Source organism: Varanus komodoensis, unplaced genomic scaffold (assembly GCF_004798865.1).
Source record: "Varanus komodoensis strain SLA01 unplaced genomic scaffold, ASM479886v1 scaffold2, whole genome shotgun sequence".
In the NCBI taxonomy this organism is placed as follows: domain Eukaryota; kingdom Metazoa; phylum Chordata; class Lepidosauria; order Squamata; family Varanidae; genus Varanus; species Varanus komodoensis.
In genome coordinates, this window is record NW_025335568.1 from 8,069,779 (window position 1) to 8,095,107 (window position 25,329).

Sequence of the window (25,329 nt, forward strand, 5' to 3'; positions counted from 1 at the left end):
AAAATTTGGAAAAATTAAGAGCAAGGATATATCCTTCCATAATTAATAAAATGAGGCAATTGCCAAACATAGCTAGGATGTAATGCATATATAAACACATCAAAACGATCCCAAAGACTTATGTAATGAATTATTATTATTATTATTATTATTATAACATTTCTATGCCGCCCCTTGCCGAAGCCTTGGGGCAGCTTACAACACAATAAAATACAATACAATACAAAAATAACAATATAAAATTAAAATTAATAATATAAAATAAATACTATATATATATATATATATATATATATACACACACACACACACACACACACACACACACACACACACACACGATATAAAAGAAGTTAGAAAAGTTATAAAAGAAAAGAAAAGAAGTCGCCCATTTATTGAAGGCTTTAGTGTCAGAAAAAGGACACACCGCTCACCTGAGAATTTCCCTCCTGTTAATCAAGGCTTTCATGTACTCTGAAAGCTTCTTCTGCATTAGCGCTAAACGAAGCCAGGCTCTTCCTCTACCCACAGGCGTCCTGCAATTCCCACAGACAAAGATAAATTTGTGGAATCTATGCACCAAATTTGTGACATCTTAGCACCAAAAATATCTCCTAAAATTAAGCATTTTTATTGTTACTGATGCAGATTAGGTTGGCTGCCTAACTGCTCTTTCTCTGTGCAGCTGGATTTCAGCTGGGAACCATACAAAGACTGTCTCCACAAAAAATGAAAAGGAGTAGAAGGTTAAAGAAAAAGAAGCAAGCCTGGATTGTGGAGAATAAGCAGGTTGCTTACCTGTAACTGATGTTCTTCGAGTGGCCATCTGTGCAGTCACACATATGGGTACTGTGCCTGCGCAGTGCCTTTGGCTGGAAGATTGACAGCTAACACTTTTTGGTGGGAAGCTCCGCTCCCCCTCCCCCTTGTGGCCTATCAAGAGCGGAGCGTCCGCCATTTTGTTCAGTCTTTGCGACCGAACGTACGGTATCTTAATAGAATTTTTTTTTTGTCGGTACCGTAAAGGAGATAGTCGGTACCGAAGATGCCCTCTCTCATCGACATTGAGCTGTCGATGCATCCACTCACCACAGTCGCCAAAGGTTCAAAGGGGACCTTCATAAGGGCCTGTAGAATTACAGAAAGGCTCCACGTAGGCATAACCGGTCTAACTGATGGATTAAGATTATACAGTCCTTTCAAAAATCTCTTGAGAATAGGATGAGAAAATAGGGGTGATCCATCGACTAAGCCACAGTGGTAGGCTATTGCGGCCGTATACACTTTAATAGAAGACGGCTTCAGTCCAGAGTGATGCAACTCCAGAAGGAACTGAAGAATTTGTTCGATTGATGAGACAAGTGGGGAGAACGAATGAGACTCGACGAAGGTGGAAAAACGTTTCCATTTAGCCGTATATCACTTCCTTGTGGACGGCTTTAGGGCAGAGTCGATAATATGCTGAATCTCAGGGTGCAAGAGCATTGGGTTCGAATTCGACGGGGACTGTCTCAAACCAGATGGTACGGAGACACTGTGGCAGTGAGAGGCACCCGCATGGTTGGATTCGAGAATCGGAACTGAAGTGGTCGAAGTAATCGTCGGTACCGATGGATTAGTAGAAGTTGTCGGATTCGAGGCCCCAGTGGAAGGTCAATCATCGAATCCGCCACGCTGTCAAGTTCAATGAGAGCAAGTCCGGGTGACGAAGTGTGCCGTCCATTTGCGTTATAAGATATGGAAGTGCTCGAAGATGAAGAAACTCGCCACGGGAGATGTCGAGCAGTTTCGCAAACCACGCTTGGCGTGGCCACCAAGGGGCAACTAGTATCCCGGTGCACGGTCGCTCACTATCTTTGCTATGACCCTCATCAGAAGAGGGATCGGAGGGAAAGCATAGAAGTTGATGTTGTCCCAAGGGATCATGAATGCGTCCCCTAGGGATGCTTGTCCGACTCCCGCTCTGGAACAGTAAGTCTCGCATACCCTGTTCCGTCGAGTAGCAAATAAGTACACATTGGGGAACCCCCAGTGCCTGAAAAGGTGGTTCCGCGTACGAGGATCCAGTTCCCACTCGTGAGAAGTGAAGATGTGTCTGCTGAGAAGATCCGGGTGCACGTTGTCTGTGCCAGCCAGATGAACGGCCATCAGAATAATGTGTCTCGGAATGCACCAGTCCCAAATTCTCATAAAAAGCCTGGCTAAGGTCGGTGACTTCGTTCCTCCTTGCTTGTTCAGATAAAAAACGGTCGCTATATTATTGTCCGAAGTTATCTGAACGATCCGATGATGAAGGAGGTCTTCGAAAGAACAAAGGGCCTTGAAGACTGCGAGCAACTCTAGGAAGTTGATATGACACGTGGATTCTAGACGAGTCCATGTTCCCTGGGTAGACAGGCCAGAGCATATCGCCCCCCATCTTAGGAGACGCGTTGGTACCGAGAGTTATTGAAGGAGGTCGCGCCTTGAAAGGGACTCCCATCACGAGATTGGTTGGTTTCAGCCACCAGCACAGGGAGTGGAGCATGGAAGACGGGATCCGAATCCGTTTTGACTGTGGGTCCCTTTGTGGATGATACACCTCGTTGAAGAACAGTTGTAGTGGGCGAAGCCGAAGTCTGGCATGTGGAACTACGCCAACTGAGGAGGCCATATACCCCAGGATGGATCTCACCGTAACCGTTCTCTCTCATCAGATTCGATGGATATGGCGAGCGAGAGTCTGCTGTCTGTCCTGAGGGAGGAAGGCTTTCTCCAACGTTGAATCCAAGCGGGCTCCAATGAAGGTGAGCGTCTGTGTCAGAAGAAGAGAAAATTTCTCTGTATTAATACGTAGGCCCAGACTATCTAGTAAGGTATGGGTTGTATGGATGGTGTCTAGGAGTCCTTCTCTGGATTGCGAGACCAACAGCCAGTCATCGAGGTACGGGTAAATTTGTATGCCCTGAAGGCGTAGGAAGGCACAGACAGGAGCCATTCATTTGGTAAAAACTCTAGGAGCCGTAGCCAGTCCAAAGGGTAGAACTGTGAACTCATAAAGTTGGTTTGCAACAGCAAAACGGAGGAAACGCCTGTAAGTTGGATGAATTGAAATATGAAAGTAGGCGTCCTTCAGGTCCAGTGAGGCGAACCAATCCCCTCTCCTTAACAACAGCAAAATGTTTTGAAGGGTGGTCATACGAAACTTTCTCGGTATAATAAACTTATTCAAGTCCCGTAAATCCAAAATCGGACATAGACCACCATCCCGCTTGGGGACCGTAAAGTATCTGGAATAGAATCCGTGAAGTCCATCAGATGGAAATACTTGACGAATCGCTCCTTTAAGGAGAAGTTGATGTATTTCGTCGAGAAGTACCGGCGAACATGAAGTAGACCAGATCGGACTCGATGGAGGAACGATGTGGAATTCTATTCGATAGCCGTGTTGAACGATGGATAATACCCACCGGTCAGATGTGATAGACTCCCAAATGGGGAGTCGGCTTCGGAGCCGATCCCCAGATGAGAGGGGTGTGGGTATTAGAGGAGCATGAGGAGTGGTTCGCCAGTCCCGTCAGCGCTGCCTCCGATCGTCGAAACGACGGCGGCCCTGTTGGAAGTGCTGTTGGGGCTGAGGGCGGCAGCGCTGTTGATGCTGTTGTTGCTGGCAGTGTTGCGGCAGCTGTCTCTGCTGGTATGACTGCCTGTAGGATGGCCGATTCCAGGACCACTTACGTCTGTTGTGTGACTGGATCTCCATCCTGCGCGCCGTCATTCTTGACTCGTGTAGTTTCTTGAGTTTGTGGTCGGTACGTGAATGGAAGAGCCCGGAACCATCAAAAGGCATCTCTTCTATTCGCCGCTTGGTTTCCTCCAGGAAATTACAATTCCGGAGCCATGCGTGTCTCCGGAGGGAAACGGCACCGACCAAGGCCCGGGAGTCAGTGTCCACGTGGTGACGTGCCGTGCACAACTGCTGCACCGCGACCTGCATGGCTTCTTTGATTAGGACCTTCGCAAGGTCACCCTGGTGGTCTGGGAGGGTGGAGGCGACATTATGGAGGCGCTGCATAATAAAATATTGATATCGTGCCAACGTCGCCTCGTAGTTGGATATGCGAAGTCCTAAGCCCGAGGCAGCATAGACTTGCCTGGCTAGGGAATCTATTTTCCGGTCTTCCTTATCCCTCGGCGCCGTATGGTTATAAGCGGCAGAACAATGGAGGTCGATTGCTCCCCGCGGACGACATCCTAAAACTTGTCTGTCGACGGTCCTGGGCGCTGGGCAGCGTCGATGTCTAGGGACTGGACAAGCCTCGACATCAGCTCCGCAAAGGAGACGTGGGACTCATCGGGTGACGCAGGATCCTGGGATGTCACCACGACGTCTGGGGAGGTTGAGTCTACTTCAAAGTCATCCGAATCAGCACCGTAGTATGGTGGGGCAGAAGATGATGACTCCGCCAGCGAGAAGGAGCGGCTGCTTCCGCTTTGCAGGGATCGAGGTGGCACCCTCCTCGGATCCACTGACCGCGGTTGGTCGCGGGGCAGAGGTGAGGATCGCGCCCTGAGAGCAGGGTAGTACCCCATAGAAAGCGGGTCTCCCCAAGGTTGGTAGTAGGGATGACACCAACTCTCCGGGCGTTGCTCTACCAAGCGGCTTCTCCAATTCCTTGGTGGGGACAGGCCAGCTTCTGTCTCCAACGTCACCGTGGGCATCGGTGTCGGTGACCTCGCCCTAGGAGGGGAGTCCTGGATTTCCCCATCCGAAATAGACCCCCGCAGAGTTGGAAGGGGTGCAGGCGGGAGGTCGACCGCACGTCAGGAAGACCCTTGAGGGGTAACCCGCATGGCCTCCTGAAGGATCGGTTTGGGCGGGGTTGGTATCGTAACCGCCACCGGTATCGAGGGTCCCGTCGGCTCCGAGTCCCGATGTCGGGGACGGTCCGTGGACTTCGCCTTCTTTGGAGGCTTAGAGGCCTTCTCCTTTCTGGCCTTCTTATGGCCTGCCGGCTTCTCTTCGGCATGCTTCCGCTTCTCATGCCTCTTTTTTGGTGAAGCAGAGGGGGCCACCGAAGCGGATGCACCTTTATCCGAAGGGCGTGAGGGTAGAGCCACAGAAGCGGAGCCAGGTTTTGGGATGGAGATGAGCGGGTCTGATTGCATCAGAGCCCTATCCCAAAGGAGCCTCCGAAGCCAGTTCTCACGGTTCTTCCTAGCCTGCTTTGAGAAGGCTAGGCAATGAACGCACTTATCCGTCCTATGCCCCTCTCCAAGGCAGAGGAGGCATAGGTCGTGCAGGTCAGTAGGTGCCATTTTTGACCCGCAATCCGCACATTTGCGGAAAGCCGCTCGCTGCGCCATCGCAGAAGAAAAGAAGAAGAAGAAGAGAGATAGTACAGAGGGTAAGTGTGTGTGTGTGTGTGTGTGTGTGTGTGTGTATAGATAGATAGATAGATAGATAGATAGATAGATAGATAGATCGAAGAAAGAAACAACAAGAGAAAAACTACACAGAAGCGGGAACGAAGAAAGGGGAAAGCAGTATAAGGGCAATATATAAGGAGAGAACCAAGAATAGCCAAAGCGAAAGTCGAAAGCGGCACGAGGCACAGCGAACGGCGGTTGCAAAGACTGAACAAAATGGCGGACGCTCTGCTCTTTATAGGCCACAAGGGGGAGGGGGAGCAGAGTTTCCCACCAAAAACCGTTAGCTATCAATCTTCCGGCCAAAGGCACTGCGCAGGCGCAGTACCCGTATGTGTGATGCACAGAGGCCACGACAAAGAACCTGGTCTACCATTCACAAGTAGTATGCTGGTCCATGCTGCTCAATCACGCTTTCTGTGGCTGAGCCTGAGTGTGCTTGTGTGCCTCACTTTCCATTGCCACTTCCACTGAGAGATGGAACAGGCTGGTAAGCCTGCAGGCCACATGTTCCACACCCCTGGGCTAAACCACAGCATGGTATATTGAGAACAGGCTACTGTGAATCTCACAGTCCCCTTCCCCCTCCAGCATGAAGGAGTGAGAGCTGAGGAAGCTTTTGCTTCCTCCATATATTAATTGCTGGTTATGTCGTCCAAACCCAACAAACTACAGTTAACCTATGATTTATTTAAACGAAGCCAGCAGAAACCATGGATTATAAAGCTGGTTTTAATTAATTAATAAAAGCTTTTATTCAATAACAATAAATTCATTTGATAATGAACATTAACCAAAGTTTAATGTCTCTACCATTTTCAGATAGCATGATCAACTGTCTTAAGTCAGAAACAAAAGCTTCTGAACTCATAACAAAAGAGGAGGAGGAGGGGAGGGAGAAGAGTACGTGCTCCTCACACTAAATTATTGTCTAGCATAATATCTAAACATGATCAGCAGGTCCACCCTATTAATTAATAAAAGCTTTTATTCAATAACAATAAATTCATTTGATAATGAACATTAACCAAAGTTTAATGTCTCTACCATTTTCAGATAGCATGATCAACTGTCTTAAGTCAGAAACAAAAGCTTCTGAACTCATAACAAAAGAGGAGGAGGAGGGGAGGGAGAAGAGTACATGCTCCTCACACTAAATTATTGTCTAGCATAATATCTAAACATGATCAGCAGGTCCACCCTCTCCTATCCCCTTTTCTCTCCCTGTCTTCTTCTCTTGCCCCACCTCCAGCAGAAAGAGAACTGAAGACAAAGATTGCAAGCTAGCCACTACTTCCCATGTTGCTTCTAGAAAATCCACTAGGAAAGCATGGCCATATCTTCTACTTCTCCCCTGAAATGTGAAACAGAACTACGGGCAGCTGGGAAAGCTGCTTTCCATAAGATGGATACACCACCGGTTAACAGTCACCGCTACACAGCATCTTGGGCAGATGCTTGGCCAGTGCCTCGGGGAAGATTTGAAAGCACACACACAGACTTCACTTACTTCAGCCCTGGCAGATCTTTAACACTTGCTGTGATTTCTCCAGCTTCAGGGACATATTTCTCTACCAGTTCCAAGGGTCCCCAAAATGACTTGTTTTGGCCCAGAAAAGTCTTCTTGGCTAGACAGAAACATTGTTATTCCATATCTTCAAGCAGCTTGAGATAGCTTGGGTTGTATTAGAAATTCAAGACATGCATTTCAAAAGTCAGCAGCCCCTACAACATCTTAACCCAATACATTGTTTTCTCCGCTTTTCCCATGCACTCTTGTGCTCTGTGTTTGCTTCCAGGTAAACAGTGCTATTATTTCAAACGAGGTTTCATGCACCTGGCAGGCAGGAAGGCATCTAAATGGGAAAAGACACTCTTCTTTTCTTCCCCATCTGCTCATTTCCTGCTTTCAGACTTCAGTGCATATCTATCATCCTTTGTCTTCCAGCAATACATTTATGTAGAAATAGTCATTATACCATCCAAGTTTATCTGTTTTAATTAGGGATGTACAGATAGAATTAACAGAGAAAATGCAGCCCTATAGGATCAGTACAGTTCTTTCCACCACAATGTGAATCTGTGCAGAAACTAGTTTTGTACTTTGAAAAGTGAGAGAGGGGCTGTCAGCCAGAAACTCCATCCTTGCCCCCTAAAGCAGTACTCCAGAAAGTGCTGTCACCACTTTATCCACTCCTCTTTTACCTCTAGGCTGCATGTGAAGGCTCTATTTGGCCCTGGTTGCTGCATTTAGCCCTGGAGGCTTCTATTTCCTGGAGAACCACAACTGGCATCTGGAAAAGAGGGTAATTCCAGCTAGCATCCTCAGGTGAGGACCAGGTGTCATCAAGGCACCAGCCTATGGGAAGAACTGGGAATGACTCTGTTATTTGGTCTGCCGCCCGAGTAATCTGGGGAAAGGTACCTTGCCAGGGGCTTGCACTTTGCCTTGCTGCTGCTACCAAGTCATGCTCAAGGGCAACACCAAAGGGAATGAGTCCACTGAAATGGCTCTCCATAGCAGACTTCAGGTAGAGGGTGAGGGAATCAGTGGAAAGAACTACATGTAGTAACCTATCCTTATTAAGGTAGAGAAACAACTTTATTCAAACTCTGTAAGATGCCTTGAAGCCCTAAATGGTGGGAAAGCAGGGTACAAATTCTGTGGATAGCTCTGCGCTAGGACAAAGCACATACACAGCCATACTCGGCCCTCGTTAGGGCATAATTCCAGTTTAACATTGTGAGCACAATAAAAAAACACAGTAAACCCCCACCTCTTGCACAGCTCACCCACCTTTTAGGCCATGTTTAAGGCAATGCTCCATCACTACAAAAAACTGCTGAAGAGGTGCATAGTCAGAGTCCAGTGTTCTCCCAAGATTCAGAGCAGACTCAATCAAACCCTTTATACTCAGTTTAGCCATATTCATCAGGTTCATGCGTTCATTAGCCATGAGATAGTTGGGGTCTGGAATAAAACATATACAGAAGAGCTGTTAAGAAAAATACAGTAACAGAATTTAATTAAAAGTAACTGAAATTATTTTTAAAGTGCATCTAACCTAAGGGAAGCACTGAGGTCTGGAACTGAAAGGCATCAAACAGAGCACTTGCAGGAGATAAACAGTTCTGGGGCTTGCTTTTTAAATGCAATGGCAGTGCAGTCAAAGCAAGGAGAGATTCAGCTGCCTCAATATTTAAATTAGTAAATAAAGAAGAAATGATGCTCCAGTGGGAAAGCTTTTTGGAAAACCTCAAGTACTATTTCACTTATCTTCTCTGGGGAGTTGCACAATATGACAGGTGAAGATGATTTAATGATCACTGAGAAAACATATGAAACTGATGAACATTTTTTCCCCTTTAAGTTGGTTGTGAAGGGATACAGAAGGCATTTTGTAGTGTAAGCATCAATATTCCTGAAGCATAGCTGCAAACACCAAGGAGGGGAAATTATACATAGAAACATTTCGCAAATTTACAAAATAAAAATACCAACAGGATTGGTGTTCAAAATTCTAGTTTAAGGGAATTTCAGTTTTTGTGGGATAGAAGTATATTTTGCCTTATAAACTGCACCTTTCATATCTGGAACTGGTCCAAAATAAAATAATGCACCTCAACATTAAGGGTTTCAGTTAGTGCGTGCATGCACTAAGGCACAGTGGAGATATCACAATACTATACACTAGAGATGTAACATTAAAGTTAAGATGGTTTGAAAATGCATTTCTTCCTTTACAAGAAACTTGATGAGTAAAATTTTGCTATGTTTTTGGTAATATTTGGGGGAACCAGATAGAACTGCTATTGGGTTGGATCTGGTCTGAGACTTGTTAGCCATTCCTGACAGATAATGTATTTTCCTCTGACAGTTAGTTGAAGGATCCTTTGCCTGCAGTCTTCCCCATATGTTTCTTCCCACCAAATCTTGGGCCAGAGTTTTTGCCTCCTGCCTCAGAAACAGAGTTTGAGTCAACAGGGCATCAGTATGCTTAGCATTTCGACATGCTAATTTCAATAAACTGGACCCTAAACTTTTCTGCTTTTTAGGGGAAACCTCTGGTAGATACAGAGTCAAATCTGGCCCAATATTTCTTTTCCTTAATGTTTTGTTTAGGGTTTTAATAAAAATCTGGTTAAGCTCTGAATCAAGTCTATGTTTACTTGAGAAAGCATTACACACAAGCTTGAAAAACTGGAAAAACTACATGTAAGCTTGCACATTCATGATCGGGGGAAAGGCCACTCAAACCTGTTACATCAACAATTCGGTACTGAGAAAAAGTATAGGTACAAACATCAGAGGGGAAAATTGTACCCAAAAATATTTAGCAAATTAACCTAATAAAATTTCTAAATGGATTGATGTTCAACATTTTGTTTTAAAGAAATATAGGTGGATTCCAAGAGTAACTAAATCACAAATGTATCCACTATTGTCTGAACATAGCATAGAATCATAGAATAATAGAGCTGAAAGTGGGCAAGATATGCAGCTGAGAGCAGAACCGCACAGGTGAACATCTGGAGTATGCTCCCAAAAGAAAACCAATTACCCATTGCAGTTGTGGGGAGGAACAACTTCTGTAGAGATGATCTCATTTTGAGATCACCGATCTCATTTTGTTCGCATACTTCATCATGTTTCTAGCCTTACATTTAACTCCACTCCCCTGCTCCCAAAGTTAAGGCAATCTATTCAGACATCATTTGATTTCCTCAGTAGCTGTACTGCCCATCTTCACTCTCTCTCTCTAACACATCTTCATTGAATTGTAGCATATGGGCCTTGGGATTTAAGGCAGAACACCATGTCAATTTTAAAGGAATGATCTCATCCACTATGAAATTATGTTCCAGAGATGCTCCTTGACCTCCATTCTAATCAAAAGGAGGAAAGTTTTTATTACAAGAGATGAATTGTATTCATAGCTAAGTTTTAAGGTCAAATCTACATATAATTGTATACATGTGAGAGAATATCAGAAGATAGCACTGCAACTGTAACAAGCTTTTTAGCTTACAAGTAAGCTTAACTAAATCTCCTGGCACCTCTCGATTTCAAACCCATTTGCAAGTACAATGGTTGCAATCACTACAAGGACTCAGAGTGAGGACGAGGGAATGGAAATGAATGAACAAAACGAAGCACAATCTGCTATTTTATGATTCTATGACGCTAATACACAGTCGAGGCTCTGGATGTCGAAGAAGTGAGTGAACATCGAAAGCAGCTTTTTCTTATGTTTCTAAAATGCAAGCCATGTATAAATCATCTCTGCAACACTCCATTAACTTTAATCAAATTGCAAGATGCTTGTTTTACATGCTGAGCAGGTGACATTGTCACTGCCTTCATGACACATCTCCTGTGGCAATTAAGATGCTATGGCCACCATGATCCTGCAAAATGGTAAGGATCCTGTGAAAAGGACCTGATCCTGCCTTACTAAAAAGGAGACTGTGTTCATACTGTAACCGATTCTAAATAGTTCATGAGCTATATCCAAAGCCATTCCTTTGGGTTACAAGGAATAGTTTAAATCAGCACTGCAGTTTCACTAGAAGCCAATGCCCTTCGTTATGTTAGAAGGATGCCTTCTATACAGAATCATAGAATAGCAGATTCAGAAGGGGTCCGAGGGCCATCGGGTCCAACCTTCTGCTCAGAGCAGGACCCATCCTCTCAAATGGCTGTCCAGCTGCACCTTGCCAGCCTCCAGTGTGGAAGAGCCCACAGCCTCACTAGGAAACTGGTTTCATCTACTGCTCTAACAGTAAGGAAATTTCCCAATATCTAGCCAGAATCTGGCTTCCTGTAACTTGAGTCCATTATTCCATGTCCTGGGATGACTGAGAAGAGAGCCTGGCTTTTCTCTCTGTGACAGCATTTCCCGAAGAGGGCAATCATATTTCCTTCAGTCTTCTCTTCTAAACATGCCCAGTTCTTTCCATCTTTCCTCACAGAGCTCCCTTTCCAGTCCATGGATCATCCTTGTTGCCTTCCTCTGAACCATTTCCAGCTTGTCTGCATCTTTTTTGAAGTGTGGTGTCCAGAAATGGACACTGTACTCCAGATGAGTACTGTGAAACCCAACTAGCCCAGAGTAAAGGGAAACTAGTACTTCATGGGATTTGGAAGTGATGCATTTATTAATGCAGCCTAAAACAGCATTTGCGCTTTTTGTAGCCACATCATATTGCTGACTCATACCCAACTTGTGATCTACAACCATTCCAAGGTCTTTCTCACTTGCAGTTTTGTTGAGCCAAGGATTCCCCATCTTGTAACAAGACATTTGGTTTCTTCTTCCTAGGTGCAGAACCTGACATTTGTCACTGCTGAATTTCATTCTGCTGTTTTCAGCCCAGCACTCCAACCTATCAAGAATTTTCTTCCCGTCTTCCATGGTATTAGCTAGCCCAACCAGCTTTGTGTCATCTGCAAAACTGATCCTTTCTTGTTCTTCCTCACCCAAATCATTAATAAAAAATGTTGAAGAGCACTGGGGCCAGGAAATATTTTAACTTGGGTATTAAAAATTGTTACTATTATTTTAAAGGTTGCTTTTACTCTTTGTTATGTCTTTGATTATTGTTTAACCTCCTAATGTATCTATTTAGTTATTTGGTAAACTTCCTTGGCTAGCTGCAGAAAGGCAATACTATAAACAAATAAATAAAGAAAGAATGAATGAATGAATGTTGCAAGTGGAACAAAATAACTAAGTTTTGCCCTTTCCACAGTAAAGCCCTAAAACTGACTTGCACACCCAAATCCATGGAAAAAAGAGCCAGTTCAAGTATAAAAAAACCATAAAAGTCCTGCCTTAATTAACAGGGGTGCTACACAGAAAGGAAGAAGGGAAGGCACATGTGCACATGTACACACACACACACAGGTGCAGGAGCCCCACAGCAGACTTTCAGACACAACGCAAGGGGGCAAATCCCCTTTCCAAGCCAACAGTTCATATAATACAGTAAGAGTATAAGCACTTGGGTCAGTTTCAAGATAACACAATTCCCCTTGCACTTTCATGCAGGCAAATCATTCCACATTCTGCTATACCTCTTCTCAAACACGTGATATAACAAAGCCATACCTTTTCTAGTCACCTACAGATTAAACTGTCAGGTGTTCTATATGAGCAGAACTTGAAGACAATCCAGAGGTTACAACTGTTTCAAATGCAGCTGCCAGACTTCTGACTGGAACTGATATCAAACCATATTTATAACAAAAGGACCTAAGAAAAGCCATGCTAGATGAGACCAAAAGTCCATCCAGTCCAGCACTCCAGACACACAGTGGAAAACAAGCTGCCCACAGGATTCCTCAAGCAGGATGAGTGCAAGACCCCTATTTGCCCAAGTTCCCCAGCGACTGATAAAGGAGGTAGCACACAGCCAGCAAGACCAGTAGCCGCTGATAGCCTCCTCCATGAATTTAACCGATTCCTTTTAAAGTCATCCAAATTGGGGGCCATCACTAGTTCCTGCAGCAGTGAATTCCATAGTTGCATTGTGTGAAAAGGTACTTCTTCGTGTCTATCCTAAACCTCCCACCAATCTGCTTCAAGCGATGACCTTGGGCTCCAGCATTAAGGGAGCCTCTTCACAGGATGCAACCAGCTTTTTACAGCTTCAGTGGTTGCTAATTTGTTCCTAGGCTCAATTCCAGGTGCTGGTTTTGACAGTAAACAAATATCAGGTATCGCCATCCTCCAGGTGAGCCTGCACAGCGTTACTCTTCTTCTGAAGCCCCACTTCTGGTCTGTCCCACCTGCTGATGGGTAGCTGACGCAGGGTCTTTTCAGCTGTAGTCCCTATGATCTGTTCCGTCTCTGTTTGCTTCTAGGATGGAAAGCAAAGTCAGTCCTTTCATAGCAAGGGTTTACCATGTTTTGTTATCAATATGTTCATTATTGTTGCCTTTTCATTTTTATATCAATGCTATTTTTGTTATTGGAAGATGATGGTTATGTATTTTCACTCCTACTGCCCTGTAAGCATCTCCAAAAAATTCTATAATTCATAAATAAAAATACTGATAGGGTGGATAAAGACCAGAATGGGCTTAGTATTTCAGTTAGGACAAGGATAGTCACTGAACTTCAGAAGGCAAACTTCAAATAAATCAGCCTGTTAATAAGTGACTACTTTTCTTAAGGGTCCAGTGAACCCTTGTAATATGCTGCCCACTAAGGTGTTTGCAGTATCACAGTGAAATGGTTATCTTAAGCAGTTGGAAGTACTTTTGGTGAGGAGAAAGATCAGAGCCTATCCAAATTTACTCAGAAGCAAGCCCCAATTATTCAATTAAATGGGACATACCTATCTATACGTATATAAAGTTATAAAAAAACACTATCTTCTGATCCCTTGTTGAATGGAAGGAAAATACACTTACAAGCAGAATTACAAAGGCTCCCTTAGGGAAAAGGGGGAATGGTCACATACTGGGAGCCATAAAGACTTTCATTTTCTTTTTGAGATTTCCTTTACATTTTCACTCAGGGCTCTGCAAGCAGTTTAAATGCCTCTCCTGCATTCAACTAAAATATTGTTTGTTATCTCCGTAGGTCCTGACAGCTTTGAAAGCGATTGTTTTCAAATGTGGGATACAGGGATGGACAAGTTTTTGAAAGGCGGGTTTTCTTCGCTGGAATGTTGCATGATGGCAATCAAATCATTTTTGCATACTTCTCTTTCATTTGATGTGTGCTTCATTGCCTTCAATGACAACTGCAGGTTTTTGTGGGTCCTTACTCAAGACACCTTCCACAGGCCCCCTCCCTCAGCATGTCTTCCTCTTACCACCATTGACACCCACCTCTCCTGCTCCTCCTCCTCTTCCTCTTTTTCATCACTGCTGCCACTTGCTTGCTTGATAGGCGGAGAGGCAGTCAGCGAGAAAGCTGGCTGCCTCTCCGGCTCCTCCTCACCAGCATCGCCTTCATCTGGGCCAGGGTGAGAGGCAAGTGAACAGGCGGGATGCAATGAGAAAGAGGAGGAGCAACTCCAGGGGGCTGCCAGTGGGACCCCACCAGGGTGTGGGCCTTTGACAAGAGCCCAGCCAAGCTCTGGCTACAGTGGAGAGGAATCTCCATGACAAGAGGGTTATAAGCCACGTGCTTGCTTTCCCCCATTTATGGGATTCCAGTTTCTCCTCCACATCCTTATTTCTTTTCAGAAACATCAGATCTACCCCTACACACTAAGACCTGAAAAAGCAACGAACCTTAAAAGAGATTTATGTCAGAACAAAATTTAGAGGGAGCTATAAAGGTGGGCTTTTAAAAATTTTAATGTTTAATTTTATTAAGTAATAACAATACAATACAATAGTACATTCATGGCAACAAAAATCAGAAGGAGAGAAAAACTTACAATACCAATAGACGATCAAAAGAATTAATATTTAGTTTATTTGATACTAAACACAAAAAGTGCACTCCCACACTAGGAGACAGGCTAAGAGCACAAACAGATGCAAGTAGGAGATTTGTGATCGAGATCGGATGCCCACAACAAATAAACCAGCCGGCAGTAGCTGAAGGGGAGAAAATCTAACCAGGATTCCAACATGATGGAGGCAATCCCTCTCTCTACCCAGAAGCACATTTGTTTTGCATAGGGAAATGTACATGTATCACATAGGTAACTTTTAAGTTTTACCCATTTTCAAAAGTGGTGCAGACTGAAAGAGTTTTTAAAAAAATTCTTCCTCATGCTCTACAAGTCACCATCATCATCATCCGATTGCATTTACATCCTTCCTTTTTTTCCTTTTGTGAGGAACACGGGGCAACATACATAGTTCCTTTCTGTTCTCACAACAACAATCCTTTAAGGTAGGTTGGGCTGAGAGTCTGTGACTGGCCCAAAGTTACCCAGTGAGCTTCATGGCCAAACACTGTGTGCGTTGTTAAAAAATAAAAATTCCCAGCCCCTGACCATCCCTTCAAAGTGCCACTGAGACAGTATGGAAGGGTTGTCAGTGGCTGTCAGAGCAAGTTATCACAATCTCAAAAATGAAAATGGTAAAGTTCAAAAAGGTCATAGTGAAACCCAAGGCAACACCCAGCTGTTGCAGGGATCGGGAAAGACAATTCAGGGTTAGCAACCCTAGGATACCCACAGGAGGACCAAGCGAGAAGGAGCAGGTCAAAGGGAGCAAACAACCCATGGTGAGCCTGATCATCTGTTGGATGCATCATGGGTTCTTTACAAACCAGCCCACTGTGGTTTTTTGAAAGGGCATGTTGGTGTAGCATGGAAATGTGCCCTAGAAGGGGAAAATAGTTTTGAGAATCCTATGTTTCTCTCATTTTGTTCTGTCCTTCGACTGCCAACCTCATGGAAACATCCTTTTCTGATTATTTTTACCTGCTAAAGTGCAAGGCCATATATTTCTTTAATGACTTAAGTATGTTACTTCAGACTTAATTTTTGCAGAATGCAGATCTTACAAAACCAAATCTTTCCCAATGTGAAAAGCAGGATATAATAAATATGGAAGCAAACAAAACATTCACAACAATCTGTTAAAATGTAAATCCACAGAACTGAGAAGCAACCTTCCAGCATTACGGCATAATCCACAGAAAGTGCATTCTGGCAGCAGCTGCTCTCCTCACCCATACAGGAGTTCTGCTTCCAGCCATACTCTTTCCCAACTTTTCCATATCCTTTCTGCACTGCACTGTGACATGTTGCACAACCAGGGCAAAGCTTGCTGCCAAGAGCAAACAGTCATGCAAACTAATGTGGATTATCAAGCTCCAAATGCACTGTGCTTAGAAATTTCAGGAAAATTAGTGGGGCCAAGTTTCTTCTGCTAACACAACCATTTTTATTTCCAGATTCACACATCGCAAGTGCTATTTTTAAGGGTGATGCAAACAGAGTGCTGTGAATAATCCACAAAGCCTATATATTGGCAACAGATCTGTTTATTCCCAGGTTGTTCCAATCACAATATAAAGCAGGGGCATGCTTTCAATTGCAAACAGAAGGCCCAGGTGAGAGAAGCTAAGCTCTTCCATAACTTACATCTCTGAATCAAAAGGGAGCCCAACAGGGAGAAATGCATTGGGAGCAGTGGGAGTCATGATAAGGAGAAGGTTCGGTTCCCTTCATCTATGGACCTCTTTTTTTTAATTACCTTCCAGATAATTTAGATTAAACAATTTGAGTTTATACAAATAGGTTTACTGCCTTTATGGATTGAGATATGCAGCCCAATCCTGTGTATGTTTACTCACTACATTCCATTTCAGTTTTTAACCCTGAAGTCTCCTGAAGCAAATCTTTGTGTATTTTCCATATATATATGCTCCTTCTTCCCAGCACTTGCAATAAGGAATGAGCAAAACTGTGCACATACAATAATACCAGTTGTATTCCAGTAATTTTGAGATGGGGTGCCAAAAGTAACCATGCATAACTTCTGCTAAAAACATTTAGCAGACATAACTAGTAAATACTTATGGTAAATAGACACTACAATACGATGGCACAAAGGTATCAAAAAGTAGGGATATGAACAATGACTAGAAAGTAAGGCACTGCAAAGGTTCTCTTGTGGCTTTCTCTGCCCTTTAAATAATATATTTCATGCACACCCCAAATCTCCAGACGGAGGCGACCACTACATAGTGACAAACCATGAAATATGATGTGAACTATGCCACCTCTCTGAAAGTTAACAATAGCAGATTACATTGAAAATAAATGGACGACAAGATGGATGCCTTTTGATAATGTGTATGGAGTTGGTTTTTTAAAAAGGGAAATGACGAAAGAAAAGACAGTACAATATGGTTACACACAGGTATGATCTACAGTTACTACCTCTGGAAAGAACTTGGTGATCCAGCTCAAATGAGAACAAAAGCCGGTTGAAAATGAAATGGAAATAATAGTTGAAAGATGTTGGTGTGGCACGCACCTTCTGTATCATCGCGCAATTGCTCCACCAAATCTGTCAAATCCTCCCAAGAGTCTTTGCAAACGGAAAAAAAGGAAAAGAAAGAAAAATGTCATGCAAGCCATGATCCAAAGAAAAGACTGAAAAATCAAGGTAAGAAAAGGGGTAACAGAAAAGGAACTTGTTATACAAGATACATACTGAAGTGATTAGAGATTTAAAATGCAAGTTGTTTTAGTGTGCAAACAGTTTAGTATTTAGTAGAGATGATAAATTACTTTTGTTTAGCTTTAAGTCAGAAAGGCATATTATGTTTGAAGAAATATGAGAGAACTAAAATCTTCTCAAGAATATGCTTACACCTGAGTTGTAACCCATCTGAATTAAGAAAGAAATATTTCAAAGAGAGTATGCACTAGTCTTCACATCCATTTTTCAGAACTGCCTCAGAATCGAATCCTTCCAAATAAAAACAAAACAAACAAAAAGCAAATATATTTTCTGGTGTTATGAACCAAGGCACTTAGCTAAAACATACCTTAATATATCACTTAATATAGCCAAGTTCATCAGTAACATCATGTTCAATAAGCTATCAACACACTCAGCATGTCTTCTCTGAAAAGACGCTCCCTGTCTATATAGTGCATGCACTACTGCTGGCTGAGTCCTTAGGTAAAGGAGTGGAGCCAGGGGAGAGGAAAAATCCAAACAGAACACAAGCTACAACTTGCCCTGGCAGGCACAATAATTAACCATCTTTGCCTACAGGAACCAATTATAAATTCAGACATTATTCTGGAGTCATACTTACTTTTTCTTTCCCTCTGCAAGGCCTAATTCAGACTCAGAAAGTAGGCAAAGCAGCAACCTGAGCGAAAGCATTTCTTCCTACTACAGGCAGAGCTGTAAAACACTGAAGGAAGCGAAGAACACACCCATCCTGGCTTCCTTCCCACAGGAAAGCTATAAACTTATCTTCACTCATGTATTAACTTGCAAGTAGCAGAGAACACCATATAAAATGGCGCACTTTCAATGATTCCAACAATTAAACACATACAAGTTCCCCATAAATAAGGGCCAATTTCCAGCCACCTATTTTTATATTCTACAAGGCTGCTAACTCAGTGGCACTGTTCTAGAGTAAAGGTGGCAATAGTTTGAAGATCCAATAGCCTGGTCTCCTGCAAAAAAGGGGAATTTTGGATAAACTCTGTCTCACAAGACACCTGCACATACCTTCCACTTTAACAATAAACAGTCTTGTGGCATAACAGCATCTGCTGCAAAAAAACTAAGTATTAAAATAGCACTTCAACCAGTTAGGAAAGTGGCACCCAGTTCTCTCCCCACCGCCACCACTCCAGTATCTGAATCAGGTGTGGTCACAGAAATTCCCAAGCAGTGTTTGGATGCTCTGGTGGCTGGATGAATACCAATAAACTGAATTGGAATGTTGGCAAACAGAAGCATTGTGTAGGTGGGAAAGTGAGAGCATCATTGGCCTGGGAAACAGCTGGTTCCTAGAAGGAACAGCATAGTTTAGAAATATGCCTGGATTCATCTCTGCCATTTGAGGCTCAACTGGCAGACAGGGGCACCCTTTTTCCAGCTTCAGCTACATCTGGTTCATGACACAGCTACTGGTAACATCGAGACTAGATTATTCCACTTTGTTCCATGTGGGGCTACAGTGGGGCTTGGCCTGGAAACATGGCTGTTGCAAAATATAGCAGCCATGCCACTAAATGGATGGTTCTTCCAATAGCAAGCTACACCTGTGTTAAAACGACTGCACAGGTTGCCAATAAGCTGCCATGCCAAGTCCAGGGTGGTGGTGCTAACATATACAAACCCTAAACAATGTTGGACTTGGTTGCCTGAAGGACCTCCTCACCCTGTGTCTTTGTCAGATCTCTGCAAGGAGCAGAGGGAGCATTTCTGAGGGTGCCACGCACTCTTGAGGTTTACTGCAAAGAGCACTTGCAGGAGAGCATTTAGCGGTGCAGAATGGAGCACTTGGCATTAGACAGCCCTTCCAGCACCTGACCAACTGACACACAGCTCCCCCATTTCCAATTCTGATATTCAGAGGTCATCTTAAAGCTCATCTCTTTACACAGGTTTTTCCCCCATAAGTGTAACCCTTCCAGCTATGGCTTATAGCACAGAAAAGTGTGAAAGTGCTGATTAATGTGTATGTTGTGTTCATTGTTATACTTATTGTTGCTTTTACCTTGTATTTTATGTTCACTCATTTGAAAGCTTTGTGGAAACTGGTATATAAATCTGAATAATAAATAAATATCTCCATACTACTCCATACTCCATGAAAGCGTGCATGTTTCTGAGGCTGAAAAAATATGCTATGTTTACAATGTGCAAAAAAGCTTGAAGATTAGATAATTCAAATTCTGCAACAAAAGCTGACTTCTACAACTGTAATAATCCTGTATGCTTTGTTTAATTTGAAACTCTTATTCTTCCTCTAGCCACATGGGCAAGGAATTTTGCTATATGACCACTGGGCAGTTTCATTCAGTAACTTCACAGGCTTCGGAGACCTCCCAGATACTACTGCCCACAACTTTCAAACATGTTACATAGCATAATGAGCTAGTATGTTTTCATTAATGAAATATACAATTCCAACAAAGATGAAATCTGTAGTCAACACCACAGTCTACACAACTGTAATACACATACAATCCTAGGCTTGCTTTAAAGTTACCTGCTGGCTTTCCTGGACAAACTGAGATCTGTCTGTTGAGTCCATTAAGGGACAGTTCTTGTAACCAACATCGCACAAAAGTTGCTCCAGTTCATGCTGCTGGAACAAGCCAAAGTTCTGCGTTGCAACCATATCCCCTTGCTCTCCCACAAGAAGCTACTCGCAGGAATAACCTGTGCCATGTTGCAAGATTTGCCCTCCAGTCCTATATAAAGGCAATGCTACTGCCTTTATAGCAGTAACTGCCCCAGAGCAGGACAAGAGGCCTTTTCCCATTGCTGGAAAAGGGGATATGATACACAGCAGAGCACAGGATTGTGTAGTTTGCAAGTGACGAACACAAACCTTCACTCATGTTATCAGTATGGTCCACTAACTGTGTTCCTGCTGGCCAAAAGTCTGCCTCTCCATTCACAAGCCGTGTGGCACGTTTTTCAATACACAAAACTAGTACAGTAGTTGTATTCCAGACTACAAGTATCTGATCATCCATATTTCAGGATGTACTGTAGTTCTATACATGCTGTGGTAGACCCTTTACATCAATGTATAACTCTGTACCTTTGCAGCTAAAGAGACACAAGCTAGGTCAAAACTGTACTTATGCTTTTTACAGTTGTTCAGGCATGCAACTATTAGGTGAACAAGACAGATTGTGTTCCAGTGTTGTTATAACACCCTGAAACATATTTAAACCTGCAATTCTAAATATACTTACTAGGTAATAAGACTCATTGAATGCAGTAGAACTTACTGCTAAGTAAAGGGCTTAGACTTACATTGCATAGCTTTCTAATAAGGGGTAGAAAGGAACCCCAAATCTACCAACATTTGAATACTGCGATCTATTAATGTATATTCTGCCTACTTTGTTACTTAAAAGAAAAAAAACATTGCAGCAGTTTCCATACTACATTTAAGATTTGTCTTGAATATAATGAAGAAAACTTTCATGAATGATGTTTAAAATGTTTGCTTATTTAATTGCAAAGGGTAGTTCTGCCTAGAGCAAAAGAAAGAGATTATAATTTAAGTACTGAGTGCATCAATGTTCACATGATCTCAAAACCAGAACATGTGCTACTGTTGTTTGTTGAAGAAATCTTATCAGATGGTGGCTATTTATGAGTGATCAATAATATAAAACTCATTTACCAATGTTTGTCAAGAATTTCAAAGGCATTTGAAAGACATCTGAACTGAAATTATTAGCCAGTTTGACAGCACTACTGAGAGCTCTGAATGAAAATTAAGGATCATTTTCTAACTTCAAAAAGTAAATTGTCTCCTATTTAATTCACTCTGTGCTTTAATTCACAATACTGTTAACTTAGTTAAATAGAATACAATACTAAAAAGTAAACTGCCAGAAATTGCCCTCAGGCAGATCTTGTAGAAATCTATGGTTATCAAGATGTCTACTATTGGCAAACCACAAAATAAGCATAATTAGACAAAAATTGTCACTTCTATTTTAGAAGACTGCCTTTTGGTTCCTATGTTTTTCATGTAATAAGCATTTATAATACTTTCAACTGAGGATATAAAACTTCAGTTTTTAAAGAAAAACAATAGATATAGGAATATTCATGCCCTTCCCAAATAAAAACAATAATGTGTACTTTTGTTAATATTTATTTATTTCCAGAAAGCACAGAACTGACTATTTAAAACAATTAATGTTAACTTCATAAAGCCTTATACTTTGGGCAATATAAAGTTGTAAAGATTTATATCTGATAAGAATTACTCACATCATAGAAAAAGCATTACATTTGGCATAAGCTGATGGGTTTTCAACTCAAATAAGGACTTGTTTGCCATAGACCAAAAAATGACCAGTTGGGGGATTGAGTCTTTTCTAATAATATGCTACAGAAACTGACAAAAGTTGAAATAAAAATACATCAAGAAAATCTAATTTAGTGCAGCACAGAGTTCTAATGTAATATCAACTTTAATAGGTGTAATAAAATGTAAAATGTCACTACATTCTGTACATTTTATTTGCAATAGTGACACGTCTATGAATGCATCTCATCACAATTCATTGTTCTGACAAGCAGGATTACATCCTTGATGAATCTGTTAAGGGAAAGAATCCTGAATCCATGAGAGAAAAATCTAATGCAGGTTTCGCCCCATGTTACTTTTATTCCATACTGAGTGAAGTAGAAGCATTTGTTTCTTCATCTGTGGGAACACCTTGACACAAAAACACCTGCTATCGGGAGAACACATCCAGTTTGTCCATGCTGCAAACACATATTTTTCAGCACTGAAAATGCCTACTGAAAACTAGATCTTCATTAAACAAATCTCTTCATTTACTGACAGTCATTCACTGCTGTAGTTCTACATCACTACTCTGTATTTTTTTGATATTGCTTAATTCACTGTTCAATATTCCTACCTTTCAATATCGAATGTGAGTTGAATTTAACTGTAAACACAAATTGCAAGCTATGATTTTCCTTCTTGTATGAAACATTAGCAATTTTTTTCACATCAAGTTTCTTTTCAGTATCATCACAAGAACCTACGGAAAGCTCTTCTCAATGCCAAAACCACACCCACAGTGGATTAGCGGGAATCTGCAGAAAAGCATAAGATCTTGAGGGCTGTAACATCAGAGTCAACAGGTCTGATAAAAATTGAGTGCTTTCAGCAGCAGTATTTCCGGTAAAGAAAATTATTCTCATCTACTTCTTCATGGTTGCATGGAAGAGCATCCCTACAAATATGTCCAGCACTGACTTAACTTGTTCACCACACTTGTTCATCAGAAGCTTCTCTTAGCTATATTCAAGATCACCTTTGCAAGAAAATTGAACAGTTCGGTCTTGCTTCATCGGTTCTTAAGAAAACTTACTGAGGAAATCGCTTCACATATGCCCATCTTCTTTTGCACATTTTCTTCAAGTTGCTTGTGTGTGACATATCCAATATGACAGGGATGGAGAATCTTTTTTCAGCCCAAGGATTGTTGTTGTTGTTGTTGTTGTTGTTGTTGTTGTTGTGTGACATATCCAATATGACGGGGTGGAGAATCTTTTTTCAGCCCAAGGATTGTTGTTGTTGTTGTTGTTGTTGTTGTTGTTGTTGTTGTTGTTATAACATTTCTATGCCGCCCCTTGCCGAAACCTCGGGGCGGCTTACAACATGATAAAATACATTGAAATACAATAGTACATAATAAATTACCATTAAATACAAAATACAAAAAATACATTGACTTACAAATATAAAATTAAAATTATCAGTATAAAATAAAAATATAGGAGGAGAAAGAGAAGGAAGAAGAAGTTGCCCTGGCCAGATCATATGTTTTAACAATTGAAATGATGTTTAAATAAAAAGGTCTTTACCTGGCGCCGAAAAACCCGTAACGACGGTGCCAGGCGGACCTCTTTGGGGAGTGAATTCCATAGGTTGGGCGCCACCGCAGAGAAAGCCCTCCTCCGGGTACTTACTCTCCTAATTTCTTTCATGGAGGGTTCCCGGAGAAGGGACTCTCCCGCAGATCTCAAAGGGCGGTCGGGCATATACGGACGTAAGTGCTCGTTCAGGTAGCCAGGACCCAAGCCTTTTAGGGCTTTATAGGTCATAATCAACACCTTGAATTGGGCCCGGGCTTCAGTGGGAAGCCAGTGAAGCTGACGGAGGACTGGAGTCATGTGAGCATAACGCCCCGTCCCCGTCAGCAACCTGGCAGCTCTATTTTGCACCAATTGAAGTGTTCGGACTGTCTTCAGGGGAAGCCCCACGTAAAGCGCGTTACAGAAGTCTAGGCGGGAAGTCACCAGCGCGTGAGTCACCGTCGCCAGGCAGTTGTACTCCAGGTAGGGGCGGAGCTGATTAATCAGCCGAAGCTGAAGGAAGGCGTTCCTCGCTACCGCTGTCACCTGAGCTTCCAAAGAAAGCTCCGGGTCGAGGAGTACTCCTAAGCTGCGGACCTTATCCCTAAGAGGGAGTGTTGCACCATTCAGGACCAGGTCAAATCCACCCTCTCCAAAACCCGATCCGCCAACTAACAAGACCTCCGTCTTGTCTGGGTTGTTTCAGTTTATTGGCCCTCATCCATTCCCTTACCTCGGCCAAGCACCGGTTCAGCACAGCCACTGCCTCACCTGGATTAGTGGAGAACGAGAGGTAAAGCTGGGTATCATCAGCGTATTGATGATTCCGCAGCCCACACCTCCTGATGACCTCTCCCAGCGGTTTCATATAGATGTTAAATAGCAGAGGGGATAGAATGGAGCCCTGTGGTACTCCATGGCATAGCTGCCATGACGTAGAGACATGGTCCCCCAGCACCATTGGCACCTAGGCAACCTCCCAGGGCACAGGCGAACAGTGGCTGTTGCTTCCCACTCTATTCATGCCAGGGAGTGCTGAATCCTTTTCGGTCCAAGGGCTGAATTCCATTCTGGGGAAGCTCTTGGGAACAACATTCCAAGAGGAGATGGATCCAAAGGCAAGGAGCAAGACCAACGGCAACAGTCTTAAGAGAAGCATTTCAGCCTTGTGAAGGGCAGGGTAGGGGAGACTGCACAAAAGCCAGGAGAGTGTGGTGCACTGGTGCTAGCAGGCTAGGGGTGAAGATCGAACCAAGACACAAGGCAGTAAGCAGGCCAATGCTTGAACACACAGGTTTCAGCCTAATGGGGTTTCTGCCAAGGCCAGAGTGCCCAAGGCAGCAGGCAAAGGTCATGACACAGTTACATTATACAGTCTAGGATCAAAATCCAGGAGCTTGTGGCATGGAGCATCAATGGCAAGGCAAGGTTCAGGAAGGGAAAGGGAAAACATTGGAGTGGGAGCAACACTGTTTCCAGCATGGACTAGACAGACACGGAAGGCTTTTAATACCAGACCCTGCTGAGCTCCACCCAGCATTCAGCAGCAGTATATCAAAGCTCTGATCAGATTCGAACTCAGGAGGAACCCCATTCCTCCAAAACAAACCTCTGCTGCAGTCGAGTACTTTGACAAGTTTCCCTGAATTGGGGCTGCCTCCTCTGGTCCTGGCACTCATTGGGACTTGCAGGTATGCAACCTTCTCCAATGAGGCAGTTTCCCTCTTCCCAAAGAGATGAGCAAGCTCCTCCATGGTCCTCTGCTGTATTGTGGGTCCTGGCAGGAGGTGGACTTGTCCCCCACTGGGGCCTCCTTAGAACAATTAATTCGTTCTTGCTTGGAACTATCTTCACCAATGTGAAGTAATGACCATGCTGCTGTTTAT

General features: G+C 43.1%; 1 protein-coding gene across 6 annotated transcripts in view; it reads right to left on the reverse strand.

Moving 5' to 3' along the window:
- The window catches only part of RUFY3 (RUN and FYVE domain containing 3), a 58,648-nt gene that overhangs the window by 22,289 nt on the left and 11,030 nt on the right, over positions 1–25,329 (reverse strand). For 3 of the 6 annotated variants that reach the window (XM_044428364.1, XM_044428363.1, XM_044428367.1), the window contains exons 2-4: positions 8,207–8,380; positions 6,920–7,037; positions 435–536 (exon numbers count right to left, since the gene is read on the reverse strand). In XM_044428364.1, the coding sequence (XP_044284299.1) occupies positions 435–536; positions 6,920–7,037; positions 8,207–8,366 (380 nt within the window). In that variant the 5' untranslated portion in view covers positions 8,367–8,380. Of the gene's footprint in view, positions 1–434; positions 537–6,919; positions 7,038–8,206; positions 8,381–17,371; positions 17,426–18,164; positions 18,183–25,329 lie in introns of those variants that run through there. The other 3 variants (XM_044428362.1, XM_044428366.1, XM_044428365.1) reach the window with 2 other exon arrangements.